This window comes from Gekko japonicus, unplaced genomic scaffold (assembly GCF_001447785.1).
Source record: "Gekko japonicus isolate JY-2015 unplaced genomic scaffold, Gekko_japonicus_V1.1 scaffold384, whole genome shotgun sequence".
Taxonomy (NCBI): domain Eukaryota; kingdom Metazoa; phylum Chordata; class Lepidosauria; order Squamata; family Gekkonidae; genus Gekko; species Gekko japonicus.
In genome coordinates this window covers 900,863-928,650 of record NW_015175980.1, presented here as the reverse complement: position 1 = coordinate 928,650, position 27,788 = coordinate 900,863, and the positions used below count along the sequence as shown (strand labels likewise).

General features: G+C 50.2%; 1 protein-coding gene across 1 annotated transcript; it reads left to right on the top strand.

The window, feature by feature from the left end:
• Positions 1-5,038: 5,038 nt before the first annotated feature.
• LOC107123032 (putative short-chain dehydrogenase/reductase family 42E member 2) lies at positions 5,039-22,859 on the top strand. Its single transcript, XM_015426188.1, has 11 exons — positions 5,039-5,290; positions 8,074-8,169; positions 8,713-8,770; positions 9,265-9,383; positions 9,893-9,968; positions 11,455-11,537; positions 12,555-12,692; positions 19,858-19,923; positions 20,432-20,495; positions 22,321-22,394; positions 22,599-22,859. Exons 1-11 carry the CDS (start codon positions 5,039-5,041, stop codon positions 22,857-22,859), a joined length of 1,287 nt encoding a protein of 428 aa, XP_015281674.1.
• The last annotated feature ends 4,929 nt before the right edge of the window (positions 22,860-27,788 follow it).

The following is a 27,788-nucleotide window of genomic DNA, read 5'->3' as shown; positions in this document are numbered from 1 at the left end:
GGTGTCCGCGGCCTCCCCTCCACAAGACCTGCCCGCGGCGTCGCCATCATTTGCAAGGCCGGGTATCATCTGTTACATTCGACGCCTGTCGCCTCTATTAGCAAACGACGGCGGGTGCGCGGCCACTAGGGTATCTACGGCCCCGACGGGGCTCCCCGGAGCGTTGGCGACTCCTGGGCTCCTCCGGCCGGCCGGCGTCTGTGTCTGGCTGCCCCGCCATGGACGGGCTGAAGATCTGAGCCTGGAAGGGGGCCAGGGGGGGGTGGGATGTGTATTCCTGGGGGAGGGTCTGCCTGGTCAGCTCTGCGGGGAGAAGCAGCCGGCCGGCTCCTGCTGCCGTTGGAATAGAAAGAGCCGGGAATTTGGCCCGTTTCTTACATCTTTAGAAGCCCGCCCAGGTTAATAATGGGGGTGGGTGGGGGGTTCCCTATATCTGTATCTGCATGTTTAGATATTGATCATTGATTTGGTTAGGTGAAGTGGTCCACTATCCTTTGACGTTTTATGGGTCCCTCCCCCAATTTGGGGATGATGAGGACTAGCAACTTAAAGCCACACCCTGCTCCCGATGGTTGGAAAATACCTGGAGACTTTGGGGGTGGAGGCTAGAGGGGGTGGGGCTTGGGGAGGACAGGGGCCTCAGTGGGCTACAAGGCCATAGAGCCCACCCTGCAAAAGAAGCCGTTTTCTCCAGGAGGGCTGAGACCTGTAGTCCGGAGATCAACTGTCACGCTGGGAGAGCTCCAGGCTGTACCTGGAGGCTGAGTGGCACCCCCATCTGGAATGGAAATGTGGTTGGCGTGACAAGCAGATGTTAAAGAGTGGTGGGAATGGAAGCTGTCGAAATAGGAGTGGGTACCATTTTGGGGGTGTCCAGTAGTGGGGACTAGGTACTTCAAAGGCAGTGTAGGGTTATCTCCTCTGCCACCACCCAAAACTGGAGAGTGGGTGGAATAAAAAGAAGTTAGTGGGCAGGATCAGGAAAACGTCAGAAATGCTGTTTCCCAGAGGGTGTCACTGTGTCAGGGAAACCCTACAAGCGCCTAGAGCCCCCTTTAAAAATTTTATTAAATTCAGGAGCATTTTATGGTGCTAGTCCTTAAGGAACCACCAGATGCCTCTAATCTGGGGAGTATTTTGAAGGCTGTACATTTGCTTCTGAGCAAGGGCGTTTAGGAGTTCTCTTTTAGGAGAGAAAGGGAAGGGTTTTATTATTTTGAAAGCCCCCATCCAGTGTTCCTAAGTTCTGGGGTTGTGGGCAGAAAATATTTGGGAGAGATGCCTGAATGCGAGAAACGCCACAGGGTTGTTGGGAAGATAAAATAGAGAAGGGGAAGAGGATGTTGGGTCCCCTCTGGGAGAGAGAAAAGACGGGGTAGAAATGTCTTAATGAACAACTAGTAAAGCTGATTAGTCTTCCCTGGGCAAACCGTGGGTCCTTGTGCTGAAAAAGTAGTTTTAGTGGTTGATTTCAAGGTGTCCACTTCAGGATTTTCCCGTAGCCAGGATTTTTTACTCCAGGGGGCATTTAGATAAGTTTTGGAAAGCATGTGCGAGAGAGAGGGCCGGAGTAGGGAGCAGACGTGCCCTGTGGTGTGCCTCGCCCTCAGCCAGCCAGAGGTACACTGCCAGTAGGCAGGGCAGGGCAACAGCTTGGTGCAGCTGTGGCACATGAGAAAAATAAAATAAAGCAGCTGGATGGGAAGTCGGGAGGCCTGGGTGGTACCTGGGTGGGCCTGACCCCGAGATGCCCCACTGTAGCTACGGGCCTGGTCCACTTTCAAAGGGTTCTTGAGATAATACCACAAGCCTTGAGCAATTAGATAAAGAACAATATGGTACATGATCCTATGCAGCGTTACTCCAGTCTAAGCCGATTGGTTTAATTGCACTGTGACTGGAATGATTCCACCTAGGACTGCTTTATAAGATGCCCATTTAGGGAAATGTAAAAGTAAGCCGAGGCTAGTCAGATCTTGGAAACTGAGCAGGGTCAGCCCTGGCCAGTAGCTGGATAGGAAACTTCCAACTACTGTGGTGTGGAGGCAGGCAGGGGCAAACCACCTGCGAATGTGTCTCTTGCCTTGAAACCCCTGCACGGTCGCCACGAGGCAGGTGTGACTGGACAGCCCTTTCCACCACCCAAACTAGGCACTTTGTTTATAGCAGAGCTGTCTGCACAGGTGAAATATCTCAAATCTGTCCCACTTATATTTGGTGGGCCCTCAGACCAAAAGGAAATTAGAGCATGCCCAAGATTTGAAACATGAAAAACAAAACGATGTATAATATATCTTCATGGAAGGAAACGTCCTACATTTCAAAAACAGGCTGCTGAATATTTTTAAAAAGCCAAAACAACAACAACGACAAAACTTGAGAGGGGTGAAACCAAAACTTTTCATTCTGCGCATAATCCTAAACCCTGAAGGAAGTTCAGTGGAATTTCCTTTGAGAGCCTAGGACTATAGCTCAAGCGGCCACAGAATTCCACTTAACCGCCACATAAACTGCCAGTGGAGCTTTGGCCTTTAAAATTGTTAACATTCCAAAGGGATGCCGGAACCTGGACCCAACCCGTGGAGGGAAGCGAGCTTGCTTGCCTGTGCCGCATATCTTTGCTGTTGGGCTCCAAACTATGGGGTGTGGACAGGATCACGTAGCCTGATCGCCCCTTAACCAGACCCACAGCGAAGATTTAAGGGTCTCTGTGGCGCAGATGTTACCCGGAGTGGTATACTCGGTTAGAGTGTCAGGTTAGAACCTGGGAGAGCTGAGTTTGAATCCCTGTTCAGCCATGGAAGCTTTCTGGGGGCAGTCACTCTCGCTCAGCCTCACCTACCTCACTGGGTAAAATGGGGGGAAGAGAGAATGGTGTGAACTGCTTTAGGACCCTGCTGGGGAGAATAGTGGGGTATAAATGAATACCAGATTCAAATGCATTGTCCTGCAGTGCCCCAGCAACACTCCTCCAGTTAAACGTGTGAAACAGCAGATATGGGGACGGGTAGGAGGCAGATCAGGGGGGAAGCCATTCTGCCGGTGCCACCAATCCATTAGATAACATTACTTCCTTCCTCCTGCCCATGTTGTCTTGCTATCCATTCACTATTAGAGCAATGTGGGGTGAAGTTATGGGGCACCCAGCGTGGTGCATTGTTTTGAGCATTGGTCAAGGACCTTGGAGACCCGCGTTCAAGTCCCCACTTTGGCAGCAAAGTTTGCCGGGTGACCTTGGTCCAGTCTTTCTGTCAGCCGAACCTACCTTGTAGGGGTGTTGTGTGGATAATAATATTGAAGTCTCTAGGATGTAGAGTTAAGGTATAATAATGCCTTATGAGGATGCACCAGGGATCACAAGCAAGTGTGCAATCTTTCAGGCTCCATAGAACTCTTCTGTGGGCTTCGTAATAAAGCCACACAGGTGTAGGGTAGGATAGGGAGGAAAGGATTTTCCTGGACAATTTGTAACAGTTTTTTAAAGTCTCTTTCCAATTCAGTCCTTTACTCGGAAATAAACTGCAGAACTGGGTGAGATTTACTTCCAAGTAACTGTGCAGACGATTGCAGTTGTAACTAATTAGATTGTGCCTAAGATGTCAAAATAATTAGCCTGCATTAGGTGTGCTGGAGCAGAGGAAAGCTCTGCCTTCCAGGAGACTCATGAGTGTGGAGACAAAGGTGCCTCACTGCTGGCTTTTACCTTTTCAAAGGGAGAGCAGTTGTGACTTCGTCTCACCACTCTCCCGAGATCTTCTTGCATAGGGCCATTCAAGCCCAATCGAGATTTCCCGGAGTTGCCCTTCTTGCTGTGTGCCGCCATCTTGGGAAATTGGGTGGATGGGTAGGTGTGAGAGACAGAGCCCCTCTCTGCCAGGCTATTCCTCTTATCTTTGAAAAGGCTTCCCTGCAAAGATTTGGCTGTTGGTTAGAATACTGAGCAGCCTAATAGCCCAGACTTGCCAGAGCTTGGAAGCTAAGGAAGGCCAAGCACAGTTAGCACTTGGAATGGAAACCGCCTAGGAAGTCTAGGGTTCCTGTGCAGAGGAAGGCAATGGCAAGCCACCTCTGCTCATCGCTTGGTCCTGGGGTCACCGTGCATCGGTTGCAACTTGATGGCACACAATTATTATAACTGTAATGTTGTTGGGCCGTATTATGACAGCACATTATACACGCACACACATACATTCTGACATCAGGAACAAACTACATTTTTTTGTCATCCGAACAAGCCTGAAATCCTCAAACTCACGTTCCCTCTTCTGCCCTCTTTCTTTCGCATACAGAGTCGATATCAAAGACTTTCTGGGTTCGGAAGGCTTCAGCCTAACCATGGTTTGTTAGTGATATGCAAATCGGGGTTCTGTAACAAAATGCTGGCTGGTGTAATCCTGCTCTTTGGTGTCTCTAGGACTGGGGTCCCAAACATGGTCCTCATGGGTGCCGTGGCATCTACAGACACCTTTTGTGGCGCTCGCCAAGTGTTTAGTGACAGTGAATGGGGCCAGGTTGGGCTTCTGCCCAGCGAAACGTCTGATTGGCCATTGGATTGACTGTGTAGATTTTTTTTAAAAACGTTGCTTTGGCAACAGCTGCCACCACAGCACAAGGATCTTCACTGTCTGACTGAAGGTAACCCATGGCAGCCATTTTGTGGCAGCCGTATTCTGGCTGCGCCCACCATACTGTGTCAGAATTCCGACTGACTCAAAAAGGTTGGGAAGCCCTGCCCAGCGTGGGGTATGTGATTCTCCCTTCCCAGAGTTTATCCTCATAACATCCCAGGGAGGTAGGATGTGCTGAAAGACTAGCTCGAGTTCAGCCTGCAATTAGCAGAGCAGAGGTTAGATTCAGATCTCCTTGCCTGCCTCGGTGATGTATCTTTGGTAAGAGTGTTGGGAGGCGTTATAGGCGTGTCCCCATGTCCCCATGGACATCCTAATTGATCTCCATGGCTTTTGAACAGGTTGTGAGACACACTGCACCCTCGATGGACTTTTGTGATCCGGCAGAACTCTGAGCCCAGGCAGGCGCGATGGAGAGTCCCCCGCCCAAGGAGAAGAAGCCCCCTCTGTTCTCTAAATATGACACCAAGCGGGCCGAGCAGAAGCCTGACACCAGTCAACCGACTCTGAAGAAAGTCAGCACGAAGACCGTGATAACGGGAGGGGCCGGCTACTTTGGATTCACCCTCGGCCGTGCGCTCGCCAAAGCGGGGACGGATGTGATTCTCTACGACATCAAAAAGCCTCTCTGGCCGATCCCTCAAGGTGTTGTGCTTGAGCAGGTATCCCGATTTCTCAGACCTGGATCCCATCTTGCTTGATCCGAAATGAGACACGTTAGACATTTATTTCCTGGGTGGTTGTTTATTTTTGTCTTGAAAGCTGTGTTTAATTTTGAAGTCCAATAATCCAGAGTGCAAGGTTTCCTGGGGTTTTCTTCACCCCAGTGGGGCCCCAAAGCCGCTTACAACCTTGTTGTGCCCTTCTCTGTCGTACCCCTGCATCAACAGGGTTGCCAAACCTGTTTATTCCTGCGGCAGGGGGCTCCCGGATGGCATCCCGGGTGTGTGCGTGCGCGCCGCATGCATTTCACCCGGATGTGACATCATGACGCCGGGCACACTGGGGGTGGGGCCACAGCCATTTGAGGGGGAAACTCTATGTTTTCCCCTCAAATGGCTGTGGCCCCGCCCCCAACGTGCCCGGCGTCATGACGTCACATCCGGGTGACGTGCACGCCGAGGTGGGGTTTCCCCCGGGGCCCGATTCCGCAGGGGCGGAAATCGGGCTTCCAACGCAGGGGGAAATCCGCCCCCCGGGGTGATTTGGCAGCCCTAAACGACCCTGTGAGGGAGGTTAGGCTGGGAGAGTGACTGGCGTAAGGTCACCCAGCAGGAGTGGGCTTGCAAATGTCTGTGCGGGCACCCATTCAGCCGGTGCTATGCCAATTGCACTGGCTACCGACTGAGTACTGGATATCTGTTGCAAGGTGTTGGTATGAACCCTTTAAGCCCTATGCAGCCTGGGACCAACATATCTGAGGGACCGCCTCTCCCCGTAGGTGCCCCGGAGAGCCTTGCGCTCAGTGGACCCTCATTTACTGGTTGTCCCCGGCCCAAAGGACATCTGCTTAGCCTCGACCAGGGCCAGGGCCTTCTCTGCCTTGGCCCCGGCCTAGTGAAACAAGCTCCCATCTGAGATCAGGGCCCAGTGGGACCCATTACAGTTCCGCAGGGCCCGTAAAATGGAGCTGTTCCGCCAGGCCTTTGGTTGATGTGGCAGGCATCCAATTATTAGGCCTCCCCTGCTGAAGCTCTCCAAACGTCATTAATAAGATCTCCACTGTCCCTTGGTTTATGGCCTAGTAGCCCGCAGCTATTTGATTAGCCCCCACTTACCTTCCACAAGGAATTCTATTGATAATGGTCTTAAAATTTTATTGTCTGATAAGTATCCGGTAATTACCTTGCCTGTTGCCAAATTCTTAGCCTATGTCTGGAAGTAAAGGGTAAGGGTGTAGAAGTCTTAATTTTCTTTGTGTCATTGGGATTGCTATATTACTAACTGAGTTTATCATTACTGAGAAGTTTAAAAATGACCTCTTGCTGGTGGAACTTGTTTTGATCTATTAATTTGTTCCATTATTTCCCCTATTGTTACTGTGTTATGCCAATAAAGGTCTATGTTATGTTATGTTATGCCTAGTAGCCTCCAGCCATTTGGGATGGCTGTACTTTCCTAATTTATTGTGCTACCTGCTTTTACAGTGTTCCCTCTAAGCTGAGTTAGTGTGAGTTAGCTCACAGTTTTTTAGCCTCCGGCTCACACATTTTGATCTTAGCTCAGGAAAAATGGCTCCAGAGCAAACTAATTTATGCAGTAGCGAAATCGCTTGCTCACCACTTTAATGCCAGTAGCTCACAAAGTAGAATTTTTGTTCACAAGACTCCACAGCTTAGAGGGAACATAACCGTTTTAATGGTTTTGTAATATTAGGGTTGTGACTGCCCTGAGCTTGCTTGCGGGGAGGGTGGGATATAAATTGAAATACATAAATAAATAATCAATTAATAAACCTGGGTCTCCCAGATCCTGGCCTGACATGCCAACCACTAGGCGAGGCTGCGTTTCACGTAGTCATTAAATTGGGTCCATCTCGGGCTGTTTACAGACACCTCTGGTAAGGTGTTATTGGTCACAGAAGGCATGGGGTAATGAAGCCAGGGGCAAGAACAGATTCTCCTGTAGGAGAAGGGACCTCAGTTTAATGGAGGGGTGCTTTATTCTTAGGTCTCCTGTGCTTTTAAGGAAAGTGTGGCGGTCAATCAGTCACAGCTTCAGTGGGGCAGACATTCCTGTGTGCCCGTGCCTCTCAGGGGGGCAGCCGTTGGCCTGGGCGTTCTTTCCCCCCACCCCTTTGGCCTTGCATAGTGTGATCCAGCTCCACTTCCACTTTTCTGGAGAGTGGCCCCTATCCAAGCCCATTCCAAAGACACCTGTGTTTTCTTAAGGGTGTGTGTGAAAATTTCTGCCAGTTCTCCCCTTTCCACTACACTCCCTCACGCACAAATTTTGGGCAAAGGGCTGAAGCAAGAAAGGGAAATGGGCAGAAATCGCAATTTAGGAAAGCAAACCCCAGAAAAATAAAAGATACTATCAATTAATTTGATTTCCTTGGCGGTCAATCAGCTCATGGCTCAAAAATTGTGAATGAAGTTTAGGCACATCCCTTGTGCATACTACTTAGCCACACCCAGGGCTTTTTTTGGAGGGGGGGGGGAACACGCCGGAATGGAGTTCCAGAACCTCTTCGTCAAAATTCTTTTTAAAATGTTTAAAAGTTTGTGAGTTTTCCGTATACAAATTGAAAACTTCATTTCCCTCTTGAAAGTTCCAGCACACAAACACCCAAAGCCACCACATATGCTGCTTAGCCACGCCCACCACAGATGTTGCTAAGTCATGCCCACTGTGCATGCTGCGACCTCAGGAGGAGGAGCATCCCTTTCCGTTGCTTCCTGGCATCTCCTTTGGAGGCATCAAGAATTAACCTCTTGTGTTCCAGGCGGATATCAGACATTACAATGACTTATACGCGGCGTGCGAAGGGGCTGACTGTGTCATCCATGCAGCTGCCTATGGAATGTCGGGGATAGAGCAAGTGAGTATCCTTCCCCCTTCTTTCTAGCCTTGGGCTTTTTGCATAAGGTCTGGCTACGTGATGGCGGGATGTGGAATGGTATATGGCGCAGCCCGATCTTGTCAGATCTCAGAAGTTAAGTAGGGCTGGTCCGTGGCTGGGAGACCACCAAGGAAGACTCTGCCGAGGGAGGAAATGGCAAACCTCCTCTGCCTCCCCCTTGCCTTGAAAGCCCCTTACTAGGCTTGTCATACGTCAGTTGTAACTCGAGGGCACATACATACATATGTGATGGAGCCGCTCTGCCTACGATTTCTGTCTGCTCCCACCTTGTCAGTCAACAGTGCCGTCCTGAGTAGAGTGGTGCCCTTCTAAGTCCACTGAAGGCTTGCAAGGGCGCAGAACATGACTTAGGATGGCTGTCTAAGCACTCTTGTCCTTCCTGGTGTGCCAGCTTCCTCAGAAGAGACAGCCCGAGTTCCTGAAAACGAACGGAATCAGTAGATCTTTCGAAATGCTGCTCCAGCAGCTGGCGTGGCATCTAACCTCTCTTTCCTCTTCTAGTTACACAGGAGAGAGATTCAGTCCGTCAATGTCAGGGGCACCGGAATAGTCATTGAAGGTACGTGCCACGTCTGGGCTTTGCTTCTCAGCGCAGCATTCCAGCCCTGGCTCAGAAGCATTTCAGTGCAAGGCATGACCAGCCTGGCCGTGGTTCCTGTACAGCCAAGAGATGCAGTTTTGCACAGATGAAGACTGCCAGGTTGCCTTCGACCAGGGCAGGGTCAGCTTAGAGCTTGGCTTTCCCTCTGGAAGGGGGATGCTGCTTACATAATAACGTTTGCAGGAGGCTTTAGAAACGCAATAGAAGTCCTTTATAGCAAAGAAACTCCATACTTTGATAGAACAGAAAGAAGAGGCATTCTGTCTCTGCTAAGAGCAGGGTTGGCAGCCCTCTGCCAGCAGGAGACACATTCAGTCCACCTGTTGGCAACCTTACCCCCGGGGAGCTTTGGGGGCTGGGGCATCACCTCCACATAGGGCCCCAGATAACAGATTCCTTTCCCTATTGTTGGTTTTCATCCGATGCGACGCTTCTTCTGTGTCCCTCTGCAGTCTGCAAGCGACGCGGCGTCCCCCGGCTGATCTACACCAGCACGGTCAACGTGGTCTTTGGAGGGCAAGCGATTTTAGACGGGGATGAGGAGAGCGTGCCGTATTTTCCTCTGGCTGAGGTTTGTGGGCTTTCCAGTCTGGCTGCAATGGCTTACCAGGGGAGGATGTGTGCCAAAAATGGTGGGTTTTTTTTTAATATATGGGGATAATCCAAAGCACATTTTGGACAACGTTACAAAGTTCAAGTCCCATGGCACCTTGAAGAACAACAAAGTTTAATTCTGGGTATAAGCGTTTGTGTGCATGCAGACTTCTTCAGTATCTGTTATCTGAAGAAGTGTGCATACCCATGAAAGCTTATACCAGAATAAAACTTCGTTGGTCTTAAAGATGCCACTGGACTCAAAAACTTTGTTCTGTTGCTTCAGACCAACATGGCTACCCACCTGAATCTCTGGACAATGTTGCTAACTGGGCCGTGCTTTGTTAACTGGTTGGTGGGTTCAGTCTTATATGTTTACTTTACACTGGCTTGTCACGTATTACTACCTGTCTTGGCTCTTTGGTATTCCCCCCACCCCATTTATTAATGAATCACATCATTCTATTTTGTGCTTTCCTTTTTTAGCATGTTAACGAATATTCCAGGACCAAATCAATTGCCGAGCAAATGATCTTAGCGGCGAACGGATCACCCCTGGCAGGTACTGTTCCACCCACGCACTGTGAGCCTACACTGTTTCTTGCGTCGGTGTAATGAGTCGGCGGCCTGGGTCCCAATCCGTGGAAGTGCTGCTTTTCTCAGGTATGCGTTTGGGACCAAGTATCTAGTTTCGAACCACACCGTGTGAGTTGTAAGCAGTAAAATCCCCAGTTCAGGTCTCTGCCTCTGCTAGGGTTGCCAGCCCCGGGTTGGGGGTTGAAGCCTGGGGAGGGGAGAGACCTCAGCAGGGATGCGATTCTGTACAGACTCTCCTCTGAAGCCTCCATGTTCTCTAGGGAAACTGATCTCCGTCATCTGGAGATCATGTGTCATTCCAGGAGACCTCCAGGCCTCACCTGGAAGCTGGCAACCATAGCATGCACCGTGAGCTCACCAGGTGGCTTTAGACAGGCCGTCGGTCAACAGATGAAGCACCCTTTTTTCGGGCTCAGATGGCTGGTCCACCCGGCTCAGTATCGCCTCCCGTGACTGGCCCCAGCTCCCCAGGGTCTCAGGCACAAAAGAAGGTCTTTCCCAGCATCCTGCCCTCTGGCGACCGAAGGTCCCGAGATCTGACCTGGGATTCTCTGGATGCAAAGCCAGCTGCTCTGACACTGAGACCCCTCGGCCTTCCTTCACGCCTACCCCCTCCCCATTTGCAATCTGAGAAAGTGACACTTGATAACTGATATGTGTAAGGCAGTCTGTGTGTTTGAAGCGCATTCTATAAAGGATTTATTATCGAGTGTGTCTGAAAGCAGAGCTGAGTCTCTGCACCACGGAATTATAGAGTCTGGTGGCTTGAGGAATAAGTCCACACTGAGACTTTCTACTTGGGAAAGAAATGGAAGTTCTACAAGACAGGGAAAGCAGAGTAGAAGCTTCTAGCTATTTAGCTACGGTAAGCTAGGATGGAGAAAGATTGTAGAAAGCGTGCCCAGCCCTCATAGTGGACAGAGGAAGAGAGAGAGAGACAGAGAGAGAGAAGGGAAGTGGCTAGAAGGAAACCCGAAGAATAGCATTCTGGGTAACAAAGGGACATCTGCAGGAGTGGACAAAGGAAAGGTCAGGAAGCACCCTTTATTGACTCTCTGCTGGCCCTGAGACTGCGATGTCTGTGCTCTCCTTAAGCAACAGAGGACAGTCTTCCTTCCAACAGCCTCATGGGTTTCATGGGTCTAGATATTCCACAGGGCACACGGACCCCAGCAGCCAATGAATGCAGCCCCAGTTACCTCTTTTCCAAAGTGGGTGTTTCTATTTTGAAGCCACTTGTTGTGGCTCTGGATCCATGCGGCCGCACAACCACGCCACAAACAGAAGACCGAGCCTGCTTGTTTGGGGACGGTCTGATCTGCACCGGTTTCCACTTCATGCCACAACCCACCCCCTCCCTGCCTCCCCCATTGACCCCCCACCTCATGCTACACCCCACCCCCTTCCTGAGGATGCCCAGAATGCCGATTCCGTCCTGTCTTGTTTCGTAGGTGGAGGCAAGCTGTCTACCTGCGCCCTGCGTTCCCCTGGCATCTACGGGCCGGAAGAGCAAAGACACATGCCCCAGATGGCGGTACACATTGGACTCGCTCCAAACTCTTTTCTGCAAAACTGTACTGGCTATTTTAGCATTGCACCAGCTGTGGGCAGTGGCCTCTGGGCACCAGTGGTCATAAATGATTGGAGGGGGGCAGGGGATCCCCCCAAAAACAGCACTGGGGGCCATTTGCAGCTATTTGTTGCGGGGAATGTGTTGGTTCACTTCTGATGCTTTTAAAATTCTCCCTTGCTTAGAAATTGGAGAGTAGAAGCCCCACTGCACAACGTAGAGTGAGATGGGTGGCACCAAGTAGCCCAAACCATCCCGTGGCAGATTGGCTTTTCTTTTTTTTTCTTTTTACCATTCTTAGGGTATATTTGTGGCAGATGTAGCTGTGGCAAGAAGAAGAAAAAAAGAAAGTCACCCTGTGTAGGCAAAGAATCCTTCCATGTTGGATCCCCCTCTGGGCATAGAGCAGGGGTTACGGGGGGAGTGGGGGGGGAGGTAGCTGTGAATTTCCTGCCTTGTGTGGGGGGGTTGGACTAGCTGATCCTTGGGATCCCTTCCAACTCTATAATGTTTCTATGACCCAATGTGTGTGTTTTGCATAAATAGCAAGTGAGTTGCGTAATATGCCAATAAACAGTCTGGATTTGGAATGCAGGAACCTCATCAAGGGGAAGATGTCTGGCATTTAACCTCAGATTAGAGATTCCTTTTTCATTATTATTATTATTTTGACAGACTTATGTTAAGAGGCTGCAAAAAGTAAAGCTGTAAGGTTAGACGTTTTAAAAACGAGGGGAAAAAATGTAAATATCCATCTGCAAATCATGTATAGGTTTCCAAAATGGTACGCAGGGTCCCCAAATAATAACCTACGTGGTTTTAGACTTTCTATCAGACATCCAGGTCTGGTCAATTTAGCTGTTATCGCAATCTGCCACCATTTTTTTGCAGCCGTTAACTGGCAATTGTTGAATGTCTCCAACTGGGAATGTTTTGTATGAATCCCAGCAATGCCGTGTGTTGTTTCCTGTATTCCGACAGCTGAATATCGAAAGGGGCCTGTTTAACTTCAAAATTGGGAGTTCTGAAACGTTCATGAACTGGGTGCACGTCAAGAACCTTGTGCAGGCCCATATTCTCGCTGCGGATGCTCTGACTCCCGAGAAGAACTATATAGCGGTAGGCCAAATTCTTCAGCTTGCTTCCCCTTTCTTTGGGAAGAAGCTTTGCATCCATTTCTCTCACCTGTGTTATATTCATTAATATTTTTTAAATGAAAAAAAAGCTAATGCTGGTATATGGCTCAGAACCACCGCAATAACGGGGGGCAGGGAGAGACTCTATTAGGCAGTAAAATTGGCTTCGATGCAAAGAGCCATGAGCGAAGGGAAAAGAGCCCCTAGCTCTATTGTGCAAATCTCTGTGCACAAGAATGTTTGTGGTGTTGTAATAAGCAGGCCTAGGCCAGGAGGGTGGGGGGGAAATTTAATACATCAAATCAAAATCAACCTACATGGTGTTGTAATAATCAGGTACTGTACTAATTCTCCTGCTTGAGCTTGGGTATGAAGTTGCCTGTTGACGGCCCCTGCTGCAAGGAGCTTACAGTCTAAAATTTGCCACAAAGGAGGCAAGAGAGAGACAGGAAGATGTTGGGGGGGGTTGAGGATAAAAACAGAAGAGTCACCATTCAGTAGTTTCACGGCCTGAGGCAGTGTGCATAGGGGAGGGGAGGAACTAAGGTTCATTTTCAAGGCTTCTGTGCAGGCACAGATGGGACTGCAGTATTGCAGGCCAACCACCGGGAGGAGCTAGCGAGCTTATTTCTAGAAATTTCACTCCAGAGAGAGCTAGGCTCCATCCAGGAGGCGGTTTCCCGCCCAAAATACCACCTGACCTGGGCGGAGCCTGCCCTCTCCCCTCAGTTCTCTTTCTGCCGCCACCAAAAGAGGACATGTTCTTTTCAGCGAGCGAACAAACTGTCTGAGGGAAGAGAATTTTCCTCAGAAATGACTACAAAACTGAAAGATAAAGGACAAGGTGGCCCTCTTCAAAAAATGTAAGAGCTGTGGCGCGAAAATGGCACAGACTGATGAGCACTCGGCCTGTGTGCTCTGTCTGGGAGAGACCCATAATATGGCCGCCTGTAAGGCCTGTAAAGCCCTTACTCCGAGAGCTCGTGAAGGGAGGGCAGCCCGACTGAAAGCAGCGCTTTGGGAGAGGGCCCTTTCCGCTGCTCAACATGAGAAAGCTAAGACCCCTTCTGTGTGCTCCGCACCGATAGCACCACAAGCTTCTCCTGCGGTCGGTCAGTCTCGCGCTGGCTCAGTACCACCGGCCAAAAAGGCCAAAAAGCAAAAGAAAGCGCAAGAGCATTCTTCGCCTCCGACAAGGCTCGGTACCGAAGACGCCAGGCCCGAAAGCTTGCCGCCGACTCAGCGCCGAAGGTCGCCTTCACCTCGGGACAGAAAAGCTTCGGCGCCACACTCAACGTCAAGAGGACGCTCTCCTCGGCGCCGAGACAACTACTCGGCACCAAGCGGTCAAGAGCAACTTGCCTCGGTTCCAATGCTCGGTACCGAAGGGTCCCCGATGTTGGAACTCTGCCGTGCAGATCGGTCGCCTTCCCCAGATCTCCTGCTGATGGGCTCCCTCAGTCCTGCGTCGTCTGTGGATTTGCAAATGCCCCCACCGTGGCATCCCTGCCAGTGTACCCAGGGGTCCTCTGCAATCCTGCGGCAACAGTCAATATCGCCCATGATTGTCCAAGGGGAACCCATCGATGACGCCTACTATGATCCAGAGACTGTAGTCTTGACCATGGAGTCACAATCTGACGCTGACTCTGATGTGAGGTCGCTTCCTTCACCTGAAGAGGTGATTGCGGACCCGGCAGCTGTATCGCCATCCGAAGATTTATCGTCGCTTGCAGACCAGATTATCCGGATGGCCAAAGCCTTAAATTTAAGGCATGCAGCGTCTGAACAACAGACCCAAGATCCGCTCATGCAGACGTTGTTCACCCCAGATACTGGCCCAGTAGCCCTGCCATGTCTTCAGGGGTTGCAGGAGGTGATGATGGCAGCATCCTCCACGGCTCCATCCGGAAGATGGATGGAAGGACTTTATAAAGTCATTGACTCTGATGTGCAATTTCTTACGCGACATCCCCCACCGAATTCATTTATTACTGAAGTCATTCCAGCTCATACTAGGGTTGGGGCGCGTACTACTCCCAACGATAGGGAAGGCCGTAAGCTTGACACAATAGGCAGGAAGATCTATTCTTCCGGAGCCATGGGGTTACATATATCTAACTTCCAGGCTGTCATGGGGCTCTACAACCACCTCTTGTGGGATAAGTTGACCCCTTATCTTGACCAACTCGAGCCAAACCAAAGATGTCTGGCTAAGGTCATAGCTGAGGAGGGCAAGTGTTTAGGAAAACGGCAGGTCAATGCTGCACGCCATAATACTGATTGCCAAAGTAGATCTATGGGATCCGCCATAGTCTTACGTAGACATGCATGGCTTAGATCAGGGGTGGCGAACACGCGGCTCTCGAGCCGCATGCGGCTCCCGGGCAAAATGAATGCGGCTCTTTGCCCGGCACTTCCTCGGCGCCCGGGGCGGCTCTCCGAGGCCGAGGACGCCGTGCTCTGCCCGTTACATATATCTAACCTCCAGGCTGTCATGGGGCTCTACAACCACCTCTTGTGGGATAAGTTGACCCCTTATCTTGACCAACTCGAGCCAAACCAAAGATGTCTGGCTAAGGTCATAGCTGAGGAGGGCAAGTGTTTAGGAAAACGGCAGGTCAATGCTGCACGCCATAATACTGATTGCCAAAGTAGATCTATGGGATCCGCCATAGTCTTACGTAGGCATGCATGGCTTAGATCCTCAGCGTTACCCCTTGATACACGAGCTAAACTTGAGGATCTACCCTTTGAAGGGAAGGTGTTGTTTAGTCAAGAAACCGATGATTTCCTAGAACGCATTCAGAAATATAAGTTGCAGGCCAAGTCCTTTGGCATCACTGCTTCCAGTAATCCTCCACAAAAGTCCAGGTATTGGCCTAAACCTTCACAATGTTATTCCCACCCATACCGCTTCCATGAGCCCTTCCAGAGGCAGTCGTACCAGCCTCCTAGACAAACATACCAGGCGTCGTATCAGAATAGGCGTCAGAGATCCAAATTTCCGTCAGGAAATAGAGCTGAACGTGACCAACCTTCTAGAGGGACAGAGATCCCGTGACTAGACCGGGTACCACAGTTTGGGGTCCGTTTATCCCTGTTCATGACAAATGGTTGGCAATTACTGATGATAACTGGGTGTTATCTGTAATAAAGTTTGGTTATCTGTTGGAATGGTTATCTTATCCACCATTGCCCTGTGTATCTTTGTGTCGAGACAACGTCATCCAGACATTATCGGACCCAGTGTCATCTCTTTTAAACAAAGGGGCCATTGAAGAGGTCTCTTCGGAGGATGACCCTGGGTTCTGCTCCCCCTTTTTCCTTATAGATAAGATGGGTGGTGGGCAGAGGCCTATTCTAGATTTACGGAACCTAAATAGTTTTCTTCGGAAGCCAAAGTTCCGTATGCTGTCAATACAGGACGTTATTTTACTACTGCGACCTGGATATTTCTTTGTCACTATTGATCTGACTGACGCATATTTTCATATAGTGATACATAACTCTTGTCAGAAGTTTCTCCGCTTTCATCATTGCGGGTGTTCCTTCCAATATAAAGTACTACCTTTTGAGTTGGCATCCGCCCCGAGGGTGTTTACAAAATGTTTATCTGTAGTTGTAGCACACCTCAGGTTACAGGGATGTACCCTTTATCCATATCTTGATGATTGGTTGCTGGTTGCAAACACACCTCAATTACTCCACTCCCAATTGGAATTGGTGCTGGATACGTTGCAATCGTTGGGGTTGTTGGTAAACTTCCAAAAGTCCAATCTCTCTCCTACTCAGAGGATTGAATTTGCGGGAACGGTCCTTGACTCAATATCCGCAAGGGCCTATCTACCCACAATCAGAGCTGAGCGTATTGCCACTCTCATTCGGGCCCTCCGCCAGCTTAGGCGAAGGCACGCCTCGTTTTTCCAATGTCTTTTAGGGCATTTATCTGCAACCACATCTGTAGTTCCCTTTGCCAGACTAAATATGAGGGTGTTCCAGAATTGGTTTTTGCGCAACTTTCACGCTCATATACATTCGCCTAGGGTCAGTTTAACTATACCTCGTGTAGTCCTCAGATCCTTAGACTGGTGGCTCTCACCATCAGACATAGGGGCAGGCATCCCCTTTGGATTCCAGACGCATGACATCCATCTATTTACTGATGCATCCCTCCTGGGTTGGGGTGCCCACTGTGGGTGGTTGGCAGCACAGGGTCTATGGACCGCAGAGGAATCAAGATTACACATCAACATCTTGGAAATGAGAGCAGTGAGATGTGCCTTTTCCTCTTTTGCAGCACGACTACGAGGACAGAGGGTGATGCTTCACACAGACAACACCACTGTCCAATTTTATGTGAACAAGCAGGGAGGTACCATGTCGGTGGCCCTCACCAAAGAAACCCTGAAATTATGGCACCAGGTCATACAAATAAAGGCGCACGTTACGGCAATGCACATAGCAGGCCGGTTAAATGTTCGTGCCGACCAGCTGAGCAGGGTGTTCCACAACACGTACGAGTGGTCCATCAACACTCAGTACCTGCATCCACTGTTCCATTGTTGGGGCACACCCATAGTGGATCTTTTTGCCATTCCACACAATGCCAAGTGCGAAAGGTTCTGCTCCAGGGCAGCCTACGCACACCATTCCCTGGGGGACGCCTTCGATATTCCATGGACAGGTCCCCTCTGTTATGCGTTCCCACCTCTACCACTTCTAAACCGAGTGGTGGCAAAAGCTCACGCAGAAAATGCGAACCTAATATTAGTGGCCCCGTTTTGGCCCCGCCAACCATGGTTCCCGAACCTCTGGTCGCTGGCACAGGGACATGTCCATGTGTTCGCGGAGGGCACAGACCTAGTATCAGGTCTTCTTCCGTCCGACCCGGGGATTCCATCCCTCAAACTGACCGCCTGGCGGATTCGGCCCGGTCGGCCTACTGCCCGGAAGTGTAGCACATACTTTTAGCCGCTCGTAAATTGTCGACATGACAATCTTACGAAGCAAAGTTCAAACTCTTTTCTACATGGTTATCATGTAGAAACGTGGATCCTACTAACTGTGGGTTGCCTCTGGTGCTGGAGTTTTTAACCCACCTTAAACAGGAAGGTTTATCCAATTCCTCTCTTAAGGTGTATTTAGCTGCCATTTCAGCTTACCATGTGCCTGTAAGGGGAATGTCACTCTTTGCCTCTGATGATGCGAAAAGGTTTCTCCGGGGTCTCAATAACTTGTATCCCCCTTCCCAGTTGCCTCTGCCTTCGTGGAGTCTCTCTGTGGTTTTATCTCAATTGATATATAAAGCGTTTGAACCACTAGCTACGTGTGAACTATCATTTTTGTCTTACAAAGTAGCGTTCTTAGTGGCAATTACGTCTGCCAGATGAGTTGGGGAGTTAGCGGCACTGTCCACAGAGTCACCGTTCCTCAGGTTCCATAAAGATAGAGTGGTCCTCCGTCCTCTATCTACAAAGAACACAACCTTTTCGTAAGGCGTCTGCTTTCTTTGCATGTTTTGGGGGACCGAAACACGGTACAGCTGCCTCGTCGCAGACTATCTCCCATTGGCTTTGCAAAGCTATTCAATTGGCGTATGAGGGGGCGGGTAAACAATGCCCCTTGGTGTTGTCTGCACACTCGACCCGAGCTCAAGCAGCGTTGGCGGCGTTTCAAGCAGGATTGCCCCTGCTGGAGGTGTGCAGAGCGGCCACGTGGTCAACGCCTTCGACGTTCGTCAAACACTATGCAATGGACGTTGATGCGAGGAGGGATGCAGCGATGGGCACGGCTGTGCTGCAGTCGATATTCCGCTGAAGTCTCCCACTCCCTCCTCCAAGTGAGTAAAGCTTGCTAATCTCCCATGTGGGACTGCACAGAAGCCTTGAAAATGAAAACGGTGGTTGCTTACCTGTAACCGTTGTTCATTGAGAGTGGCTTCTGTGCAGGCACACATCCCTCCCTCCTTCCCCGCTGTGGGAGTCTTCCGCTCTATGAATGCGGCAGAAGGAGAACTGAGGGGAGAGGGCAGGCTCCGCCCAGGTCAGGTGGTATTTTGGGCGGGAAACCGCCTCCTGGATGGAGCCTAGCCCTCTCGGGAGTGAAATTTCTAGAAACAAGCTCGCTAGCTCCTCCCGGTGGTCGGCCTGCAATACTGCAGTCCCATGTGTGCCTGCACAGAAGCCACTCTCAATGAACAACGGTTACAGGTAAGCAACCACCATTTTTCTGTGACCAGGGTTTCATGGAAAAGGTGGCTTCTGAGGAAGGATTAGACAGATGTGAGGGGAGGCATCACACAGCTGTCCTGGGAGCTGATCCAAGCATAAGGGATGTGGCTTTGGCAGCCACTGCAACTAGTGTTGGTTTTGTTCCCTCCAGGGGTCATTTCGTAGAAAAAGAGGTGCAGGAGCTCATTAGCATAACTCATTAGCATAACTCATTTGCATATGCCACACCCACTGACATCACCGGACATGTGCCAGAAGGCAACACCCACCGCTCAGGCTCCACTGGAGTGTTTTGGATTGCTAGCTATTGGGGGAACGTGCAGATCTGTCCTCGCAGAGGAGGGAGAGCTTGTACCTGAATAAAACTTGGTCTTAAAGGTGCCACTGGACTGTTTTGGACCAGGGGGCCGGGGGGGAGCTCTGCAACTTACCTGGCTGCTTCTTGCTCTGACTGAGGGCTGCTGGGAGCAGGGGGCAGGGTTTGTTGCATGTGCCCGCCCCCTGGGCTCTTTACTGCCGGAGCTCCGCTCCTGTGCGCTCCTGCAGGAAAAGACACCTGGTTCCCTCCCTCCTCTTTCTCAAGGCCTTTTTAAAATGACCCCTCTTCTCCCTTGCAATTTGACTTTTCTCTGAGTGTGCGAATGGCTCCCCCTCCCACAGCGGCAGCCATTTTGTGGCTGCGCCCGCCACCCTTTGTCAGAATTCCAAAAGGGCCCAAAAGGCTCAGAAGGGTGGGAGTCCCCTGCTCGGTGGCATCACACACATCCCTCCTGAGATCCCGTCTCTCCCCTAACCCCGCCCACCCTCCTCTCCGTACCCAGATCTCCACGTATGCCCCAACCCTAGTCGATAAGATTGCTCATCTCTCTCTGCCTCGCTCTCTGTCTCTCTGTCTCCTCCTCATGATCTTCCAAGGCTGGCCAGGCGTATTTTATCAACGATGGCGAGAAAGTTAACCTCTATGAATGGTTATCTCCGCTGGTAAGTACGAGAACGTCCCATGTTGCCGTTTTACCACTACACAAATGCTTTTGTCTTAGGAAACTGTACTAGGCAGGTGGCCTTTTGGGAACCCACCCTCTGCTGCTGGGGAAGGGCCACCATATCCAAAGGTGTGTGACAGGGCAATTCAGCACAGAATGATCACCCCATGTGGTTTGATGCTGCAGTTCTCTTCGGACAGAAATAAGAGTTTAATGGAGTGTGACACTCTAAGTGTTGTCAAATGTTGGTTTGTTTTTTTGAAACAACCCCCCCCATCCCCGGAATGAGATTTTTGTAGCGTGCCACAGTTTGTACCAGGCCGGATCCCTCTTCCCCCACTCCATCCAAAATGTGAAATTACTAGCAACGGCAATCGGGTGCTTTTTGAAAAATTATCCCTCTTTTATCAGTAAATGTTTCCCAAGAATGCCCTTTTCGCGAGAAGCCCGACTTTATATCAAAGCCTAAATCTCCTTCTTGTTCAATATTTGAATTTTTCTTCCAGTTTGAGAAATTAGGGGCTCGGAAGCCATGGATACGCGCTCCTGTTTTTTTAGTTGACCTGTCAGGTAAAGTACTTGCTGCTGATTTGACGCTTCCGTCTTTCTTATGATATCCCCCTCCCACAGCCTGCATGAACATTCGCAATGATGACTGTGATAGTTAATTTCAGGCGGGGCAGCCGTGTTGGTCTGAAGCCACAGAACAAAGTTTGCGTCCAGCAGCATCTTTAAGACCAACAAAGGTTAATTTTGGGTATAAGTTTTTGGGTGCAGGCACACTTCTTCAGATAACTTCTTCAGATACTAAAGAAACATGCATGCACGTGAAAGCTTATAGTAAAGGTAAGGGTAAAGGTAAAGGTTTCCCTTGCTTGAAAGCCAGTCAGATCCGACTCTAGGGATGCGGTGCTCGTCTCCGTTTCCAACCCGAAGAGCCAGCGCTGTCTGAAGACGTTTCCGTGGTCATGTGGCCGGCATGACTAGACGCCAAGGTGCAAGGAATGCTGTTCCCTTCCCACCGAAGTGGTACCTGTTTATCTACTTGCAATGTCTTGCTTTCGAACTGCTAGGTTGGCAGGAGCTGGGGCCAGAGACTGGAGCCCACTCCGTCACATGGCACCCGGGTCTCGAACTGCTGAACTACCGACCTTCCAGTCTGCAGTTCAGCGTCTTAACCATTTGAGCCAGAATTAAACTTTGTTGGTCTTAAAGATGCCGCTGGACTCAAACTTTGTGACAGTTAATGTGGGAGGTGCTGTGGTGTAGTGGTTAGGGTACTGGCCCAAGGGCCTAACCAGACATTACTTCAGTGGTTCCCCATCAGTGGGCTTCCTGGTGCCCGTTAGCCCCCCCCCAAACAAAGAGCCAGTCCAGGCTTTCCTCTGCCTTAGTGGAATGGGGTGGGGGGGTTCCCAAAGAGGCCAGGAGGTCCCACCTTTGTGTCTGCAGGGAGCATCTAGAAACATTAGGGTTGCCAGCAGTGTTCCCTCTAAGCTGAGATAGCGTGAGCCAGCTCACAGTTCTTTAGCCTCTGGCTCACACGTTTTTGTCTTCGCTCAGGAAGGAGGGCTCCGGAGCAAACCAATTTATGCAGTAGCCAAATCGCTTGCTCACAACTTTAATGCCAGTCGCTGACAAAGTAGAATTTTTGCTCACGAGACTCCACAGCTTAGAGGGAGCCTTGCTTGCCAGGCCCCTACGTGCTGCCGGTGAGGGGACAGAGCTTTCTTTCCAGGATGTTCTGGTGCATGCGTCAGAAGTGACGTCATGGTGCAAGGCACGTCACCTGGTGGACTCTCCAGCATTCAGCCAGAAACTCTATGGTACCATAGAGTTTTTAGGCTGAGTTCTAGAGCGCCCACCCCGGCAACATACCTGACACGATGGCTCGATCCCGGCACTTTGGGGGCGGGGTTTCCCCGCCCGCTGAATCCAGGCTGGTGGATCAGGAGCCTCTAGAACAGGCAAACCCCCCCCCCCCCCGGGGGAATGGAAAGCCTAAGAAACACCTGCCTCTCTCAAAGGGTTGCTAACTTCCCGGTGGGGCCTGAAGATCTTCCGCTGTTATGGCTGGTCTGCAGGTGACCAAGATCAGTTCCCCCGGAGACAAGGGCTGCTTTGGAGGGTGGACTCCGTGGCACTGCACACTGCTGCGGGCCCCTCCCTGTCCCCTGATTCGGCCCTCCCCAGGCTCCACCCCCAAATAGCCAGGAAATCCCCAACCTGCAGCCAACTATCTTATCAGAAGAAGATGCTGGGCTTGTAACCTCCTCTGCACCCGCTCCGTTCCAGCACACAGCACTCCAGGTGTGGGGAATGCAGTCAGTGTATTCCAGCTGGCTTTTCCGTGCGCTCCTTCGTGACAATTGTCTTCTTTTTCTTCTTCCTGCAGCGGTATTGATGGAGTTCGTGCATATGGTGCTGAGGCCCTTTGTGGAACTTACGCCTCTCGTGTCCCGCTATGAGGTAGGGCTTCCTAGCAATCGGGAAAGAAGATGTAGGTCTGGTTCAAACGTGAAAGGAAATTAGCTGGTAAAAGGCTGGGGTGGTAGCGGGACTTGGACGGCTTCAGATTGCGGGGGATGAGTTCCGCCTTCCATAATCCCTCTCCTTTGCTTATGCTCTTGAAGGCCTCTAAAAGCCCCTCACTGGTTTCGTTTTCCTTTCCAGGTGCACCACATTTCTTGCACGCACACTTTCAAAACGGATAAAGCTCGCAAGCAACTGGGCTACGCCCCCAAGAAGTATAAATTTGCCGATTGCGTGGAACATTTCATGGAAACCAGGCCCCGCACGAGGAACTTCTTTGTCCTTAAACTGTGCGTCTGCATGCTCTTCTTTGTCGGCCTGCTTGTTCTGAGCATTAAATACCAAGAGGTTGTGGACTTTCTGAGAGAACGCTGGGCGCAATATTGGGAGATTGTGTGGTAAACTAGTCGTCATCAGTCCAGTGGGAAAGAGAGCCCATCCTGGATTGCGTGATCTGCTTTTGGGTACAGTTCTTTCGTTCCAATTGTTCTGAAGCGGCAAATGATTGGAAAAGCCACAGAAGATCAGCCGCACCATCAGCTCAAAGCTTTGGGAGACTTGGTTTTTGTGTTCCACCTCTCAACATTTTGTCAGCATGGAAGAAGAGAGGTGTGAGATGCCATCAGACCTCTCCCAAAGGAACGCATCAAATGATCCTCCAAAGAGAAGTCTGGAAGATGGCCTCCTGCTGCCCCACGGATCAGAAACGGAACAGCCACAGTGCCAAAGATGTCAGAAGGAACCCCGGACAACCATAGCGGAAACAGCTCTTCCAGCCCAGGAAACATCTCTAGACAGCTTGCTTCCCAGCAAAAAGACACGAGGTGAAAATAAAATTCTGCCCAGAGGAGCCTATGCGTCTGAATCCTTTCTTGCAGTTACTACCCATTGGAGTTCCTCAGAAGAAATGGCCAGACTATTTGTGAACTAGAGGTTGTGTGAATGGAACTTGGGGAGTATAATGTAGTCCTCAATGGCAGCAGAGTATGGATCAAGGCCGGAGAAGGGGGTGACTCTCCCCACCATCTCTGCAATTAGAGATGTCCCATCGGGGACTCTGCTTTAAGTCTAGGTAGAGGAAAAAAGACGGGCCCTGACCGAAATGGCCCAGGCTAGCCGAAGCGAAGCAGGGTTGGCCCTGGTTAGAATTTGGATGGGAGACCACCAAGGAAGTCCAGGGTTGCTATGTGAGGCAGGCAGTGGCAAACCATCTCTGAATGTCTCTTGCCTTGAAAGGGATGTCGAACTCATTTGTTATGAGGGCTGGATCTGACATAAATGAAATCTTGTTGGGCCAGGCCATGTGTGTCATAAAAATGTAATGCCAAGTAACGGACATCTAAACTTTATAAATGCAATTAACTTTCACATTGCTTTCTTACTGAAAAAAACTGGATCATGAGGGCATGAACACAGTGAAAAGGGGGAGGGAACCCAGTTGTACCCAGGAGAGCCCTGGCATAAGGAGCCCAACAGAATGCATACACACTGTAGCAAGGCACACAAAAGCTCGTACCTTGAACAAAACTGTGTTGGTCTTAAAACTCTCCCACGTTCCCTTTAGTGAGGAGCCTCAGCCAGTGGAAGGAAAGAAAGGTTTCCCTTTGTCTCCTGTATACGATTGAGGCAGCCTGGCCAGGAAGTGAGCTCTGGCTGGTTCCCCCCCCCCAGGAGGAGGGGGGGAGGGAGCCTCAATCAGTGCTTTACCAGGCTCTCTCAATCGCACAGGAGAGGCTTGCCTATCTATCTCCACTGTGTGATTGAATCTGGTCATTCAAGCTGTGATGTAGCAGCAGCAGCAGAACTGGAAAAGGAAGCAAGAAACAGCCAGGGCCTTGCGAGCCAGATTGCAGTCCTCCAAGGGCCTGATCCGGTCCCCGGGCCACATGTTTGACATCCTTGACTTACATGGTCACCCCTAAGTCAACTGTGACTTGACAGCACTTTTTGCCACCACCCTATGAGTACCAGTCTTTCCTTTCCACTCTTTCCTTTCAAGCAGTGGAGTGGGAAGTGGGCATTACTGATGGACCAAAAGGCATGGAGGAGGGAACTATTCATTTTATTTATTAAAGTATTTGTTATCTGCTTTTCTTGCTATGGAGCTCAAGGCGGCTTACGATATTAATAAAACACCTAAGGAACATTAAAAAACACAAAGCCAAAATTTAAAATAATTTAGGACTACTTTAATTAAATGCAATCCTAAATAAAGCAGCTGCCTCCTAAAGACTAACAGGGAGGGGACCAGGTGCACCTCACTGGGGAGGCGGTTCTATAATCGTGGGGCTGCCACTGAAAATGCCTTCTCTCGTGTACCCACCAGATGAGCTTCTCTGGTTGATGGGACAGTCAAGAGGCCTTTCCCCTGTGATCTTAATTCCTGGGCAGGAACACATGGGAGTAGATGATCCTTGAGCTATCCCAGTCCCAAGCCATGTCGGGCTTTAAAGGTCAAAACCAACATCTTAATTTGGGATTGGGAGCAAATCAATAGCCAGTGTAATTGCTGTAATAGTGGGGTCGCATGCTTCCAATAGCTGGCCCCAACCAGCAGTCTAGCCACAGCATTCTGCACTAGATGCAGCTTCTGAACAGCCTTCAAGGGTAGCCCCAAGGAGAGTGCATTACAGTAGTCTAGTCTAGATGTAACTAAGGCATGGATCACTATGGCTAGATCTGACTGACCCAGGAATGGACGTGGCTGATGCACTAGCTGAACCTGGGCAAAAGCCCTCCAGACCTCCGCAGTCCTCTCCCTCCCCATTGTTTTATCTCAGCTCATCACGTCCATCACCCCTGGCAGCTTTTTAGAGTGACTAAATCACTTCTGGCCTGGCCCACCAAGCTCCAGAATTTGCCCTTTTAAAAAACTTGTCCACATGCAACTTGACAGGTTTCTACTCTTACACAGTACAAGACAACTTCTGTCTGAACGATCAGTATATTCTCCACACTGGTCAGTGGTTATGCAAACTGGCTAAATATGCATACCCTCCGTTTGAATGTTTGATTCTGATTGGAAAGGTCCCTGGTATTATGTGTGGGGATTTGCAGAAACCAGAGTTTTGAGGAAAGGGACAGGGAAGTAGGTGTGCGGAGGGGGACTCAGACCCCCTAATCCCGGACTCAGTGCAGACCTCCGAAGGGCTCCGAGAGCAACTAGAAGGGCAGGGATCCCGAGCAGAGGACCCGGGAGAAGGCAGGCAAGACATGGCAGGGAGAGCCCGTCCCACAGAGAGAGAGGGATGGAAGGATACCAAGTGGCCCCTGTCTTCAGGCCACAGGACGGAAAAGGAAAACCCACGGAGGTCTGGCCCGGAGGCCCCGGGAGCTTACCCCCTTGGGCCGGCCTGAGGGGTTGCAGCCATGAAAGGAGGCTGAGGAGGAGGAGGAGGTGGGGGACGGCATCCCCAGAGAAGGTGGCCCAACAGAGAAGAAGAAGGGTGGATCCCAGAGAATAAGATTGGGGAATTGGCTAGCCCTGTGGCCGCGCTCCTCTGAGGCACGGGACAGAGGGGCGGTAGTGGGGCTGGGAGATTTAAGGGAGGAAGACAGAGCAGGCCAGGGAGGAAGAACTTCAGACCTCTATGTTGGTAGGTGTGGAGCAGAGAGAGAGAGAGACAAGGAGGCCAATAGAGGTGAGGAGGGGGGAACGAGAGGACCCAGGTGAGGTAACCCCCTCCATCTCCCCTTTCTGAGGCCATACTCTGGACCTCGCCTCCCCAAATCTGACTTCCTGGAGCCCTCTCTGCCTCCCATCATCCAAGGAGAACAGGGAAAACCTGACAGTAGGCTAGTTGGGTACACGGTGGGAAGGGTGTTAGGAGAGCCCAAGAAGTAGGACAAGGCACAAGAGGGTTATTATCGGACCAATGGAAGCCTGGTGAGGGATCCTGCCGTGAGCATTCAAGGCACAGGCCAGCCTGTGCTTTGATATGAGGACAGCCCCACAAGCGATCATGTCCCTGAAATAACCCAAAGTAAGGACAAAAAAAAGGGGAGGGGGGAGACTGAACCTAAAACCTAGAATTCAGAACCTATAAAGGTTAGTCAAGAATAGAAGAGGGCCAACTCTTAAAATCTAATTATGAAACCTAAAAAATATACATGTATTTATTAAACACAAATTAAAATAACGAATAAGGGCCCATTCATACCTCATATACAAATAAAAAAACATACAAAGGCTGATGAAATAGACCTAACGTGTTTCGGCCTTTACAGGCCTTCCTCAGAGGTCTAATACAAATAGAACATGTTGGCTGATATGTAAAAATGTATACAATCATACATATACAGAATATGCAATAGAGACCAGAAAACAATTGTTCCAAAGTTTAACCACTGGGCAAAGAAGAGAAATACAAAAATACAAATACAGCCTCCGGTGCAATCACATGTCCAGTAGTACTTCTCTCTGGTCAACCTATATATTCTCCTGAGCTTGTACAGCCAAATGTTCCCAATGAAATGGATCCTCCTGGCTGTGTTGCTGCAATGCATATGCCTTGGGTGGTATTGATCGGTGTGCCTTTCACAGCCCTTGCACATGACTTTAGACTGCAAGTTGCTGATGTAGATTTGGGTACTTTTCCGGCTTGCTCGTGACATTTATTTATTGACACTTATACTTTACCTTTCTCCCCAGTGCAGACCCAAAGCAGCTTGCATCGTTCTCTTCTCCTCTGTTTTATTATCCTCACAGCTCCTCTGTGGGATAGATAGGTCTGACCCAAGGCTACTCAGTGACTTTCCATGGCGGAGCGGGGATTCGAACTTGGGACTCCTATATTTCAGTCCAACATTCTAACCACTACACCACACTGGATCTGCTATACTGCTGGGTTTTTTCACATTTGCAAGGAGAGAACTCCCCCCCCCCTTCTCTGTCCCCTGAAGCCTTTGGTGCATCTTGACATCTACCATCTAATCTCATCAAATTGGTGACCCCTTCTTATGGGTCCACTTGAAGATTGCTCCAAACAGCAGACTCAAGGTTTTCTTATTTCCCCCCTCCCCCACCTAAACCATTGGCTTCACCACACCCCCCCCTTTCCTTTGCTTGTACCAGTTGAGCAGCCTAAAGAAGAACCCCGCAGAACCTGGAAGCTTGCCCATTGTCCACGAGGTTTCGGTGGGTCCCCAAAGGAAAGTGTGGCTTATTACCCCCAGTGTTACAGAGAGAAGAGGGTTTGTTCTGGGTGTCTGTTTCTCAGATTTGACTATGCTGCTTTCTTCACTCACAGTCTTGGGCAACGATATGACATTTCTGTTAAGAACAGCCCTGTGAAAATGCAAGTCAAGAAAAGGACAATTCTGTCGGTTTCA